At 34.3% G+C, this 13256-nt stretch overlaps 1 protein-coding gene across 1 annotated transcript; it reads right to left on the reverse strand.

The window, feature by feature from the left end:
• Positions 1 to 572: 572 nt before the first annotated feature.
• LOC132061834 (uncharacterized) lies at positions 573 to 5312 on the reverse strand. The gene is made up of 7 exons (XM_059454491.1): positions 4729 to 5312; positions 3241 to 3387; positions 2906 to 3040; positions 2181 to 2300; positions 1964 to 2050; positions 1206 to 1654; positions 573 to 916 (listed from the first exon to the last, which is right to left on the reverse strand). Coding segments are annotated over exons 1-7 (1299 nt in total). The 5' UTR covers positions 5089 to 5312; the 3' UTR covers positions 573 to 915.
• Between the last annotated feature and the right edge of the window lie 7944 nt (positions 5313 to 13256).

A 13256-nucleotide genomic window follows, 5' to 3' on the forward strand; every position in this document is an offset into this window, starting at 1 on the left:
GATGATGTTTATGATGTAAGTTAGCATGCATTATTCAGTCCAAGTGACATTCAGCTACAGGTTGTTTTCTTATTTGATGTTTCCGTATCTCTTCGACATGTTATTATTGTTCATGCCTTAGATACTCGACAATGTTCGTACCGGCGTCTTTTTCTTTTTAGACGCCGTGTTCATGCCCACAGTAGAAAGAGTGGCCCGCATTCCTAGAGCTACTCAAATGGATTTATAGGAACACTCCATTATTCCGAGGTGCCATTTTTGAGATATTATTTTGTGTACACATATATGGGCACGACGGGGTCCTGTCCCGTCCTTATGTCTCAAGTACTCTAGTAGAGGCTCGTAGATACGGATGCGTGGGTAGTAGTGGTCTCATGGATACATTAGTGTATATCATATTTGCAGCCATGAGGGTTTATATATATATATATATATATATATATATATATATATATATGCATGTGTTGTTTTGAGATTATGTATGTTTAGGATGGGATGATGATTAGCATAATGATTGGTGCTTGGTAGTCAACTCCGGGTACCCGTCATGGCCCCCTAGTCGGGTCGTGACAGAAGCAAAATGTATCATCTCATAGCAATACATAGGGAGCATAAATTTCTAGTTCAGGCAACATCCCAAAATTGCATAATTGACAGATTTCATCTTTTCTACAATAATAATACAAGAAGTCCACTAAATTTAAGACTAGTTACATCACTTTCATGCACTCTACTATTTTACTACCTAGATATAATGCTGTCAATTTGGAATCTTTGTCAAAGGAAATGGAGGTGCAGAAGCAGCCCATAGAGGTTGATGAATCTACACTGAAGCTCTTTCAGGTCCAGATACCAGGGCAGCAACTTCTTCTACTTTGCATAGCCTATTGTACTTGTAACATTCACGTCTGATAGCCTGAAGAAAGGAATAAACTTGTTAACCACGTTAAGAAATATAAAGAAGGCTAATGTTAGTGTTCCGTGTTTAAACAGTGTTGTTGTGTGTCTTTGTTCTCTACATAATAACTGATATGCTACATAGGTTTCTCTTGATCAGTCCGTAAAGCTTTTGGTAATACTATATCCTCGGAAGCCAGTATACAATTTCAAAGAGAGCACAGGGTCTTTAGAGGGACGAAAGACCAAGAGTTTGAAAGTTAAATCTATTAATTGCAGTCTCTTGAATTAGAAAGAGAAATACTTACTAAAGCCATCGTTTTTGTGCAACTGCATCCCTCGACTTAGCAACAGGAGGTCGCCTCCTCCTAGATTCTGCACTAATAGATGATGGTACCTGCTTTGGTTTCAATCTGGAGACTGAATCCTGTGTCTGATTCAATGATTTCTCCTTCAAGGGGCTTACTGGTCGTGACTTTGGATGTCTATTTGTTGGTTTCACTAATAAAGGTAAGCTTTCGACATGCTCCTGTTTCTGGTTTTCCCTTAAAGTATTCTCACTGTGATAAATGTTGATGTCTTGACTATAAAAAAGAGGTTGAGCTACTCTCCTTGGGGAACCATCTGAATCTGAAGATGAAGGGCTAGTAGTACTGTCCATATCATAAAGGATGTTGTCTGTTAACGGAGGAAGCTGCACCCCCTTTGATTTTGTTGAAGAGAAAGATGGTCTTCTAAGTCTTGTTAGATTCACGACCTGTTAAAAGCCAAATTCAATCATAAAGCACAAAAACCTGATTCTAAGCTTATGCCAAAAATGGTTCCCGCTTCACACAGACCTAATAAATCAAATTACTATTCGAGTAAGTAGAAATAAATGTTAGTTCGGCACATAAAGCTTAAGCATTCTGTTTTCAAGAATTCTGTTCTCAGACATCACAACATTATTCAATAGGCATCATGATGGGGACATTTACAAAAAGTTGTGTAAATCAAAACTTTTGCCACAACTAGTAACAAATCTTACAAAGTAACTTGAAAACATTTTATCAAGCGGCATCATTACCTTCTGCTCTAAGGTCAAAATATCTTTCTTGAGTTTTGTTATAATCATATTCTTTCTGCGGATGATATCTTCCAGCTCTCCAATCCTCTGTCAGACCAAAGCAACGGGACAAAGTTATAAGTAACTGTAAGAGTGGTATTCACCACATTGTTTTGTACAAAGAGCAGCACGCGTTTCTTGTTTGATATTGTATAAAGAAAAATACATGTTACAGTACCTTTGCACCAAAAGCTTCTGATGATTGAAGAAAAGTGGATAACTCATTGATGGTGGCCTCTTTTTCTTCACATTCCTTCCGGAGATTATAAAAATCTTGTTCAACTGCTGAATTGTTCAGCTGAAAGGAATAACATATGTTGCAAATTAGACCACAATGGTCGGGAATTATTTCTTGTCTCTCTAGATTAGTTCAATGCTAAACTTCTGTAGGTAGAATCTTTCAGAATCAATTTGTTGAAAATACCAACATTTGTGCAGAAACAAGATCTTGACTGCAGTTATACCTACTTAGGCTTTTTCGATGTTCTATTCAGCAAATGCCATCAAAACATAAAAGCAAAAAACATAATTAACATGGGTGGAGAGTAAAAGATGCCAAGACCTTACTCTTGATTTTTCACGTTCCCTATTGAATGATTAAAGAAGAATTACAATCATGTCTATACACTTGTTTCTCAACAAAGAATGTGCAACTTCTATGTCACATCAGTAAAGATTTAAAAGACAGAGTTAGCAAGGTATCCAGATGATTATCTATTTGACTTTGGCTTCTAAAAAGCCGAAGAATGTACAAGGGGAAAACAAACTAACGAATTAATTTGAATAACAGCCTGCAAATTTGTCCACTGTGGGTTACTATTGGAAAACAAAAAGTTCACATGTAAGCCAAGTTCAATGCTAGTTCATTGCATAATCGACAAATCAAATAGATATTGTAGTTACCTGAATGTCTACAGAGGAAGTCACACTACCAGCCCAATCCGACAAATCAGACATACGCCGTTCCTCTGGTTCAGCTTCATTTGCTGCTGGAGCCATTTCAAATTTAAGCATCTCTTCTCCCTTGATCATATCCTTCTAATTAAGAGAAAAGAAATGGTAAGCGCGGGATTCAATTATCCCAAAGGAGTACAAAAATAAACAACAACTACGCCTCAATTCCATACTAGATAGTGTCGACCATTTAAAAATTCTACTAAACACTTCCTCTCCTTGATCAGAATTGACTTTCAACGAAATAGTACAAGAACCTAATTGAGCCTGTCAGGATTATTTACCTCGTAAAAGTTGTTGGACTGATTCAAGTGTTGCTCAATAAGAAAATAGCCATTTGTATCTGCTGCTGTCTCTGGCTGATCCTTGAAATAGTTAACCTGTTCACATAATGTGTCCAGCTTCTGTTGCATGCCTAAGAGCACTTGATCCTGGACATATTACAAGAAGAAATTTGAAAAACTGGAAGAGACTAAAACTCATGCAAACAAAGTTTCTATCCCAATTTAAATAAATGACACATCACTAAGGATTTAAGTTATATGCACCGATAGTATTAAAGATATTTTACACTGTCGGTATAGTTTTACCTATGATAGCATACCATTTTTACCAAGTTAACGGATAACACTTATGATAGGGATTTTACTTGTAATTGCTCTATAGGTGAACCTAATTGTGTGTATGCTTTTTAAACCGTCTGTCCATAGAACTTAAACTCTTTCACTAACAATATTATTCTATACACTTTCAGGACTCTCAAGAATATGAATACATTTAAGTACTCAACTTTTAAATTTGATTAAATGTTTTCACTATCAGACAAAACTTTCAACTATTAACCTCCTATATTACTAATATAAGATAACATTAGTGAATCAACACCTCTTCATCTAATTTGGAACAAAGGCAGTACTTGATTACAGTAAGTAAACTTTTTAACTTTTGGAAAATAAAATTTGAGAAGCAAAATAAGTGAATTTTTATTTTGCATAAACAGAAAAACTAAAAAATGAAAAAGAACCAAATTCTAATGCAAAAGGAAATAAAAGAAAAATGAATAAACAGGATTTTCCGTAGTAGAAATGCTTAACAGAGGCCAGAGGGTGTGTTTGGTAGGAAGGAAAATGTTTTTCAAGAAAATAAGTAGGTTTCTTACTTATTTTGTGGTGTTTGGTAAAAAGCAAAAAATATTATCATAAAAGTATTTGTATATAATCTAGACAAATACTATTGGGGTTTCCATGGGGGGCTAGGGGTATGGGGATGGTGGTGACGGGTATTTTTGTTAGACAATTAGCGTGGATATGTCACTTATGGAACTTGTTTTTTCTTTTTCCATTAGGGAAGTCATTTACCTCGTTTTTAAAGACCTTGTTTTCTTAGAAAAAATGTTTTTCAAAAATTTTGACTAACCAAACATGAGAAAATCGGAAAACAATTTCTGAAAAATGTTTTCCTACCAAACACACCCTAAATCCCAAAACCCTATTAAATTACCTATCAAAAATGCAAAAAGATCCCACAAATCAAATTATTAATGGAGAGGAGAAGTCATAACAGCAGCATTAAACATTTAACATCAACAATAAATACTCCCTCTATTTTAGCTTTTCATTTTGTTTTAAAATAAGTGATGTTTAGCTAGTACATCTTTTTTTAAGGCATTTAATTAAGGATAAGTTACACTAAAAACATCACTTGTTAATAAATAAAAACCAGTACTTTACGCAATAATGGAAGTACACACACACTAAAACCCCATTACTAACCCTAAGTTTCACAGATTTCTTGAGCCTACAAATCTGCTTATTCTTCTTAGACTCCGCAGCAGCAACAGCCACAACAGCGACAATAAGAATCCGATGAATGGGGCTAAACAGTTCCCAAGCAACACCTTCTTTAGTGTTCTTTAAACCACCACCAATGTTCCTAGCAGAACTTGCTTCCTCTGCACCGACAAGTCTTCCTTGAAGAGACACCCACGCAAGTTGCCTTTTCGCTTTAACAGGTTGGCTAGGCTGTGAATAACAGCTCGAAAGACGCCTAGGAGAAGGCGAAACTGATGGAGTGAAAGTGAAAGAGAAAGCGGAGGCGGGTATAAATTCTTGATCTTTTTCGGGTGATTCCATGGAGGCGAAGATAGAGGGGAGAAAGGGGCGTGATTGAAGCTTTTTGTGTCAGTATTTTTTGTTTATTTATTTATACGCTTTCTGTGTTTTGAATTTATATTTGGGAGGGAATAATAGGATAGTGTATTTTAACGTTTGGAGAATACACACATGGCACTTGAGTTGCCAAGCTGGATTTTTTGGATTTTTAGGGTAGCCGTTGGGGGTTTTTTGAATTTTGAAAAGTTTGGCATTTCGCTAAACTTTATTTTGTGAGTATCCACTTGATTTTAGACGCAAATTGAATTTGGAGGGGTATTTATGGGGATGAAATTGGGATTGAATTACCTACACACTATAAGGGCCTGTTTGGAAAGCCACACATGCAATTGGAATTGAGTGTAATAGGGTGTAATTACTCCTTCCAATTCTCAAGAGGGAGTTGAGAACTGAGTATAATTACAGGGCTAGTTTTTAATTTCTTTTCTTTTTAATTTATTTTTAATTTCTATTATTTTAATTTCTTTTTTATTTTTACATTTTAAATTATTTTTATTTTTAAAGTTATCATTTTATATTATTTATCTTTCATTTTTCTTTCTTCTTGTTTCCCAACCTTTACTTCTTGTGATTCTATGTAATTGCTCGAATTTTTTAATTTTTTTTTCTTATTTTCTTCATTTAGCATAACTCGTTATTATTCTATTTTTTGAAAGGCCAAGCCCATCGACAAACACCTGTGATCGTCCACTTCTTTCACTTGAGAACCTAAAGTGGCCCCTGTTCCATTTAGACACTTGCGTGGGTCATTCCTATTCCACTTAGACACTGTTTGCACCGTTATCGGAGCAAAACCAACATCAAAGGGGGCGCCACCTCATTGCACAACCAACCAACCCAAAAGCCCCAATTTTTAATGGTCAAAACTCCACGAATTTATAAATTAGTGAATTTACAATTAAAATGAGTTGGCACAATTTAATTGAGTTGACACAATTTAAATGAGCTGACACAATTTAATTGGCCACTTAATCCACGTAGGAAATGACTGGTGTTGGTTTTGCTCCGATAACGGTGCAAAAAGTGTCTAAGTGGAATAGAATGGCCACCGTGTCTAAATGGAACAAAGGCCACTTTAGATGCTTCAAGTTAGTTTAGGACGACCACAGCAAATTGTGTTTGTCACGGTTCGCCTTTTTGAAACTACACTTCCTAATATTAGAAAGAATGAGTCATTAACAAACTTGACATATAACGAGATTAAAGTAGAATTCTGTTATTGAATGAGTTGACTTATATATGTGTTCACTTTCTTTTGAATTATATTTATTTAAGTTATGTTGGAACTTATTTTATGTTATGTTTGAATTTGACCTAAAGTAACATGTCAAACTTTTTTTTTTTTTTTTAGATTTTGAATTTAGGTTATCTTTTCGATTTCAATTTATTAGCTTTAGTACTATGCACTCATTGTTTTACATTGCATGTTGTTCATTTTTCACTTACAATTGATAGATCATATTTTTTGTCAAACATTTGAATAATGTTATGACATTATATGTATAAATATTAAATTTACACGATTGCCCTTATTCGGGAGTGGTCTATAATTTTTGCCCCTCAAATTGCTGGTCTTTAATTTTTGCCCTTCACCTAAAAATCCATGGGTTTCGGGTTCGAACCCCGCTCAGTCAAAAATTTAACAAAAAAAATTGCAAGGCAGAATTTGCCTGCAAAACTCTACCTTAAGGCAGAGTTTGCTACCTTATAACGCAGAGTTTGTCTTAAGGTAGTTTGCATGCAAACTCTACCTTATAAGGCAGAGTTTGCTACCTTAAGGCAGAGTTTGCCTTCTGCCTGAAGGCAAACTCTACCTTAACGTAGAGTTTGAATCCAAAACTCTGCCTTGTGAATCCAAAACTCTACCTTACGAATTTTGTTTTAATTTTTTACTGAGCGGGGGTTCGAACCCGGAACCCATTAGTTTTTAGGCAAAGGACAAAAATTAAAGACCAACAATTTGAGGGGAAAAAATTAAAGACCAGTGCCTTTGAAGGGAAATCCGCGCAAAAAAAAAAAAAAAAAAAAATAAAGATCGTTCTGTCAAACATCTAGCCCATGATGTTCTTACAAAATGTGTGCTCTTGATTTTTATAATTAATTAATTATAACATTATTAATTTGAAAAATATATACAATTATTTTTACAATATTATTTACAAATATGTGATTGTTAATTAATAAATTTTCAAATATGTGATTGTTAATTAATATATTTTCAAGAAAAAATATGTATCTTAAATACTTAATTTAATATATTTTTTTATAAAGGCACATATTTGCCAAGTATTAATTTTTATTTTTAAACTAATCTAACTGTGTAATTACACATGCGCAACCAAAGAATATGCTTGTAATTACACTGAACAAACAAGTCGTCGTAATTACTAGCCTGTGTAATCACTAGGTTGTGTAATTACTACCCTAGTAGTTACACCAACTAGTATCAGTACACGCGCGTTGCGCGGATGATATTAAAAGTTGGAGTATTAATCATTTCGAATTGCAATCTCTCTTGTTGAGTATATTAGAATTATTTTAATAAACTATCAAATATTATCTAATTTTATAATATAATACACCCAATTAACGACATCTTTCTGAAATTAAAGGACACAAATTATATATCCAACGAATAACTTCTATGTTGTTTTTCTTAATGGCATATCAACTATTTAGTAATTTACACGGTGGATATGCTTTTTAATCAACTTGTCGCTTGATTTAATATTATTGTCCAATCCTAGCCATTTAATATAACAGAGCTATGCATTGCCCTTACTCGTATTTTACGTTTAATCAAAATAATGTAATATATGATAATTAATTGTGATTTTGAACTCGTTGTTGACACCTGATTTTCATCTCATAAGATGCGTATTTTAGTTTTCAAGTTTCACAAGTCTAAGACGGAGTAAGGATACACCTTTTAAAGGTTAAAATTTCAAAATCCCGAGAAAATGGCAAAACGACAGTTAATTATTATTTCCTGGAAAAAAAAAAAACTGACAACTATGAGAAATATGAGTTATTTACTTTCATCCTGCTCCGTCTAATTCAAGAATTTTTTTAATTAAAATGACGTATAAATTACTGCTCATTTTTTACCGCATTTTTTCATATTTAAAATATTGCTCAGAACTATGTCAATATTGGGCTCGTTTTAAAGCTCACACCTTAACTTTACAAGTTTTAATTTTTATTTAGCCTAAATAATTATTATATTTGGCAATATATGCATTTAAAATATATGGTTTTTATTTTAATTAAATAGGAGGGGGATTTCTTTAAAAAACAAAAGGGAGTGGAAGTTTGTTAAAACAAACTTCCACCCCCCCCCCCCCCTCTCACTTTACTTCGTCTACCCGACTCCCCTTTACCTCTCAAAAGAGGCAATATGGCGACTTAGGGTTTTGGCTGCCTCTGGTGGTGTTTCACGGCGAATTTCAGGTCATTTTGACCCAAATTGAGAGGGCTTTTATGTCCTTTCACATGTTCTTACGATTACCATGTTTAATTTCATTTAATTTTTAGTTATTTACATCATTTAAGCCATGGTCTCGTGGATGTTGCTCGGGTTTTCCACGCGTGATGGTTGCCATGGGCAGGACCTCGAGTCCTTAGCCATCTTGCGCACCACACTCACTTTAGGGTAATTTCCACAAAGTTTCATCGGTTGGGTACGAATTTTGGGGATTTTATCCCATTGGTATAATTCTGGTGCAATTGCACCATTGGAATTGTACCATAAGGTGGTTTGTGTTGGCAGGCGTACTATCCTCGTATTTATCTGATTTTTTGTGAATTTATTTAGATTTTAGGGTACAAGTTAGTTAGATTTTTTTTGTCCTATCTGTTTTATTTTTGAAATTATGTTAAGGTACAATTTGGGGAATTTTTTGGGGGGAAATGGGAGGGCAGGTGTCCTTTATTTTCGTCCTAAGGATTCCTATATGAGGAGGCTATAAATAGTATGTAGAAGAACAAGAAAATTGTTACACCTCGGAAAATTCCTCGTTGATGCACAGTGAATAGACGAACGAAGGATACGAAGTATTTGATATTTCAATAAGTAAGGAATGACATTTGATGACCCTAATTAAGATTTCAAAGGCGTTCGAGGTAAGGGGATAAAGTTTGTCAAGAGAAGGTAAGGCATACGATATGTATCAGAAAGGACTTACGAGTAACAAGTTAACGACGACTTAATGATGTTTTGGAGAAGAGTTCTAATGTCCCTTAGATTGTTAATGAGGTGCTAAACAAGTGTTACGAAGGTTCCATAAGGATTGGAGATCAAACGAAGTGACGAGAACAAGATCAGTGAAAAGATGGGTTATACGGTCGATTATACAGTCCGTATAATGTTATACGGTCCGTATAATGGTCCGCAGAATCGTCACAGTGAAAGTCCCTCACTGATGGGATTATACAGTCACTTATACAGACCGTATAATGTGCCGTATAATGGTCACAGAAACGATATGTTGAAGGGGTGATTTCACGGTCACTTATACGAACCGTATAAGTTTATACGGACCGTATAAGTGTCCGTATATTTTCCCGACGGGTCAGATTTTTAAGTTATTAAAAAGGGGACCAAGTTCATTATTTCATTTCATTTTTCACCCCATCTCTCTAGAACTCTCTAGAATACTTCTCCCATAAAAATTCAAGGGATATTAGTGATCAACTTCATCAAACTAAGTGAATTAAGTGTAAGAAACCCATTAAAGTTCATCCAAGACAAGAATCTAAGTGAAGGAGAAACTAGGGTTTTGATTAAGTGAAGTGTTTGCACCCAAGGGTCATTCCTACACCATCTAAGGTAAGTTTTTTGGTATTTCCATATTTTTTAAGGTATTGAAAGTTGAAACACTTGGATTGTAGAAGGATATAGAAAATGGGTCATGAATGTGGGAATAGTGTCATTTTTGAGTAATAGTTTGGATTGAGTCATGATTCTTGATGTGTTATCATTATAATCATGTTATAAATGATGTTAAGAACACGGGATAGACATTGTATATGAATGAATGTAATCGTGTGCTATGACCATGAATATGGATGATTGGAAGTGAATTGAGAAGTAAGGATAATGTAGGTGAATAAAGGCTATTGTTATGATGTTGTGAATGTTATTATTGATGTTTGGGAGTTGATATATGATATGGAGGAAGTCGTATAAATAAAGGAGATGCTGTCCAATTTTCTCCAGCTTTAGTCATGTATGTTAAGCTATCGATTTTCTAATGATAGTATAACTCTAATGAAGGTAGAAACGTGAGCATTGAAGGAGAACGTGCAAGTGATAGAATAGTTGAGCGGAAAGGTATGTAAGGCTAACCCTTCTTTCATAAGGCATGGTTCTTTGGCCAAATATCTATTCTTCTATGAGCCTATGATGTCCTCCAAATGATTCTATCTTTAAAAGCTACTAAGCTCATGATTCTCAAGATGTTACGATTGTACTAAGTTCCTTATATGATGAATAATCCTCTAGGGATAGATGTAATGAATGACGATAGTAATGATGCTAAAGATGGTTATGAGCCTTTATGTATATGTGCCTATGTATGGCTATTGTGAAACCCAGAGCTTATATGGCCGGGTAGAATATAATATATATATATATATATATATTATATTACGCGCGCACCACTGCAGTTGGGTACGGATGACCCTGAGCCTTGGTAGGGCCAGGTATGTGAAACACCGAACCTTCGTGGTCGGGTATACTATGTATATGATATGAATATGAATACGAATATGCCATGACTACGTAAATTCTATATATATGAATATGTAAATGAATACGAGTATGAATGGAAATATGACTACGAATACGATTATGGATATGGAATGTAAACGAGTACGGATACGGATATGGATGTATGTACACAATCACGCATTAGAAATGGAAAGTCCCTATGGAAAGCAAGTAAGTGTTTATGACGATGATACTACTATCTCCCATCCTATGCTATTTCTTATGTTGTCTATTATGTTTTCATAATGATGTTGATCATGCTTTACATACTCATTACATTCTTCATACTGACATCCTTTTGTTTGTGGACGCTACGTCATGCCCGCAGGTGGCCAGGGAGACAGACTTGATCCATAGCTTTATTACTCAGGGACTACATAGCGGAGCTCCATTTCATTCGGAGCTACAGCTTTTGGTACTTATTCTTTTGTGTACATATTTATGGGCATGGCGGGGTCCTGTCCCGCCTATATGATATGACATACTCTCCTTAGAGGCTCGTAGACATGTGTATATGGTTAGATGCGTTTGGCCTTGTCGGCCTATATTTTGGATATCATTTTGTTAGCCTCGTCGGCTTATGTACATCTATATGGGCATTATTATTGATGATGATATATTTGTATTGTTGCCTAATGGGATTAGTATGATTGATGGATGGAAAGTATGATTTAGCTATGTGGCTCACCTAGATGTATATGTGAAAGTATGATAAGAGGTGCCCAGGTGGGTTAGCACCGGGTGCCCGTCGCGGCCCTCCGGTTGGGTCGTGACAAAAATGGTCCAGATTTTATTCCCTAAAAAAAAACTAATGTTTCATATATACTAGCTAGACAGTTGATAGAAAGGATATACAAAAAATACAATATATAGGAGAATATGAAAATATAAGAAGAAAGGTGATTTGAGGATTTGTGAAGGGTTTTTGTTGCTTAGAGTGTTGAACCAATTCCCTTTTGATCTTTAGGTTGCCCCAACAAAAGGTAAATTCTCATTTCAATCCTTGTTTTCATTTCAAACTATGATTATCTATTATTTGTGATACTTGTTAGTTAGAAAAATGATTTTATATTAGTTTGATTCTGTTTGAATGATTTAGTAAGTATTCTGTTTCCTTTGTTGTCATTTGAAATTGAAGAATGAGTTAGGAAGTTTAAAGTTAGACAATATTAAGTAATTTTGAGTTGGTTGAGTTAATAAAAATAAAGAAAAAAATAGTTTAAGTTATGATTCTTGACACTAAGTTAGTGAAGTTGATATTTTTGACTTAAATTAGCAACTTTTGATAGTTCTTGTTAAGTAACATTAGTGGGTTGAAAATCGATCTTAGTTTATAACCTTATACCTTCTTAACTTGATTGATATTTAAAAATCATAAGTTGGATTGGGGAAACTGCTTGAATGGCTTGAAAGGTAGATATGATTAAGTTAAAAACACCTCTAAGTCTAAAAATGTGCCTTTTTGAACCTGTTTTAGCCTCAAGTATTAAAATAGGACTTCTTTCCTACATTATTGAGTGAATGTTTATTTGTTTCAATAGCTTGATTCATTTTAGAACTACATGACTGCTTCTAAGAATGTTAAAACTGTTTTAAATAAGTAAAGTTTTTTCTGAAAACTAGATCCCGGAGTCTTGTTTTGAAGTTTAATTGAAATTTGTGAAAACTTGGATGTCTTGTGTGAGTTTGAGTGTGAAAAAACAGGATTTGCAAGTCACTCTTGACTTTAAAATTGCTAAACTTGATAATCTAGTAAATTTGAAGGTCTTATAATTTGATTTGTAGTCTGTTAGCCTCTTTTTGTCAAAAAAAAAAAAAAGATTTTTAAAGAAGTAAGTTATTTCTGAGATGTGGTTTAGAGATTTGAAGTTTAAAACTGTCTAAATATGAATTATGGTTTTAAAATGAAATTTAGATGCTTCATTAGCTTTTAACTTTGACAAAATAAATTAAAAAGGGTTGTAAGTTAGTCTTGTGTGCGAATTATGGAGTTGCTGAGATTTTGGACTTAACTAAGTGATGCTAAGTTTAACTTTTGGAACCTGTTTTTGCTAAACTATAGTCTGATGAGCCTGTGTAGTCTCATATTTGTTCTTGTTTGGAAACTTTGGAAGTTTAGAAATAAAAGTAGGGCAGAAATACCCTTTGTTTAGTGTTTGTTCTGTTTGAGGTCATCTTTGTTATAAAGAAGTTGAAAATTGAATTGTGTGTTTCAAGAAATAAGTATAAAAGGTTCAAACCAAAGGTTAAAGTTGAATGTAATTCCTGAATCTATAGAAGTTGTTTTCCTTCCTTTGTAAGTCACAATTTGTGCAAAACTGATTGTTTTATGGCTTGAGTTCTCAAAAACCCGCTTGGC

This window comes from Lycium ferocissimum, chromosome 7, assembly GCF_029784015.1.
Source record: "Lycium ferocissimum isolate CSIRO_LF1 chromosome 7, AGI_CSIRO_Lferr_CH_V1, whole genome shotgun sequence".
Lineage (NCBI taxonomy): Eukaryota > Viridiplantae > Streptophyta > Magnoliopsida > Solanales > Solanaceae > Lycium > Lycium ferocissimum.

What these genes read in the sequence shown, in the direction of transcription:
- LOC132061834 (XM_059454491.1), bottom strand. Translation starts at nt 5,088, where the DNA reads ATGGAATCACCCGAAAAAGATCAAGAATTTATACCCGCCTCCGCTTTC. An exon ending in CAGAAGCTTTTGGTGCAAAG is followed by an intron (nt 2,051 to 2,180) that starts GTACTGTAACAT and finishes TTGGTCTGACAG; the next exon opens with AGGATTGGAGAGCTGGAAGA. An exon ending in TTTTGACCTTAGAGCAGAAG is followed by an intron (nt 1,655 to 1,963) that starts GTAATGATGCCG and finishes GGCTTTTAACAG; the next exon opens with GTCGTGAATCTAACAAGACT.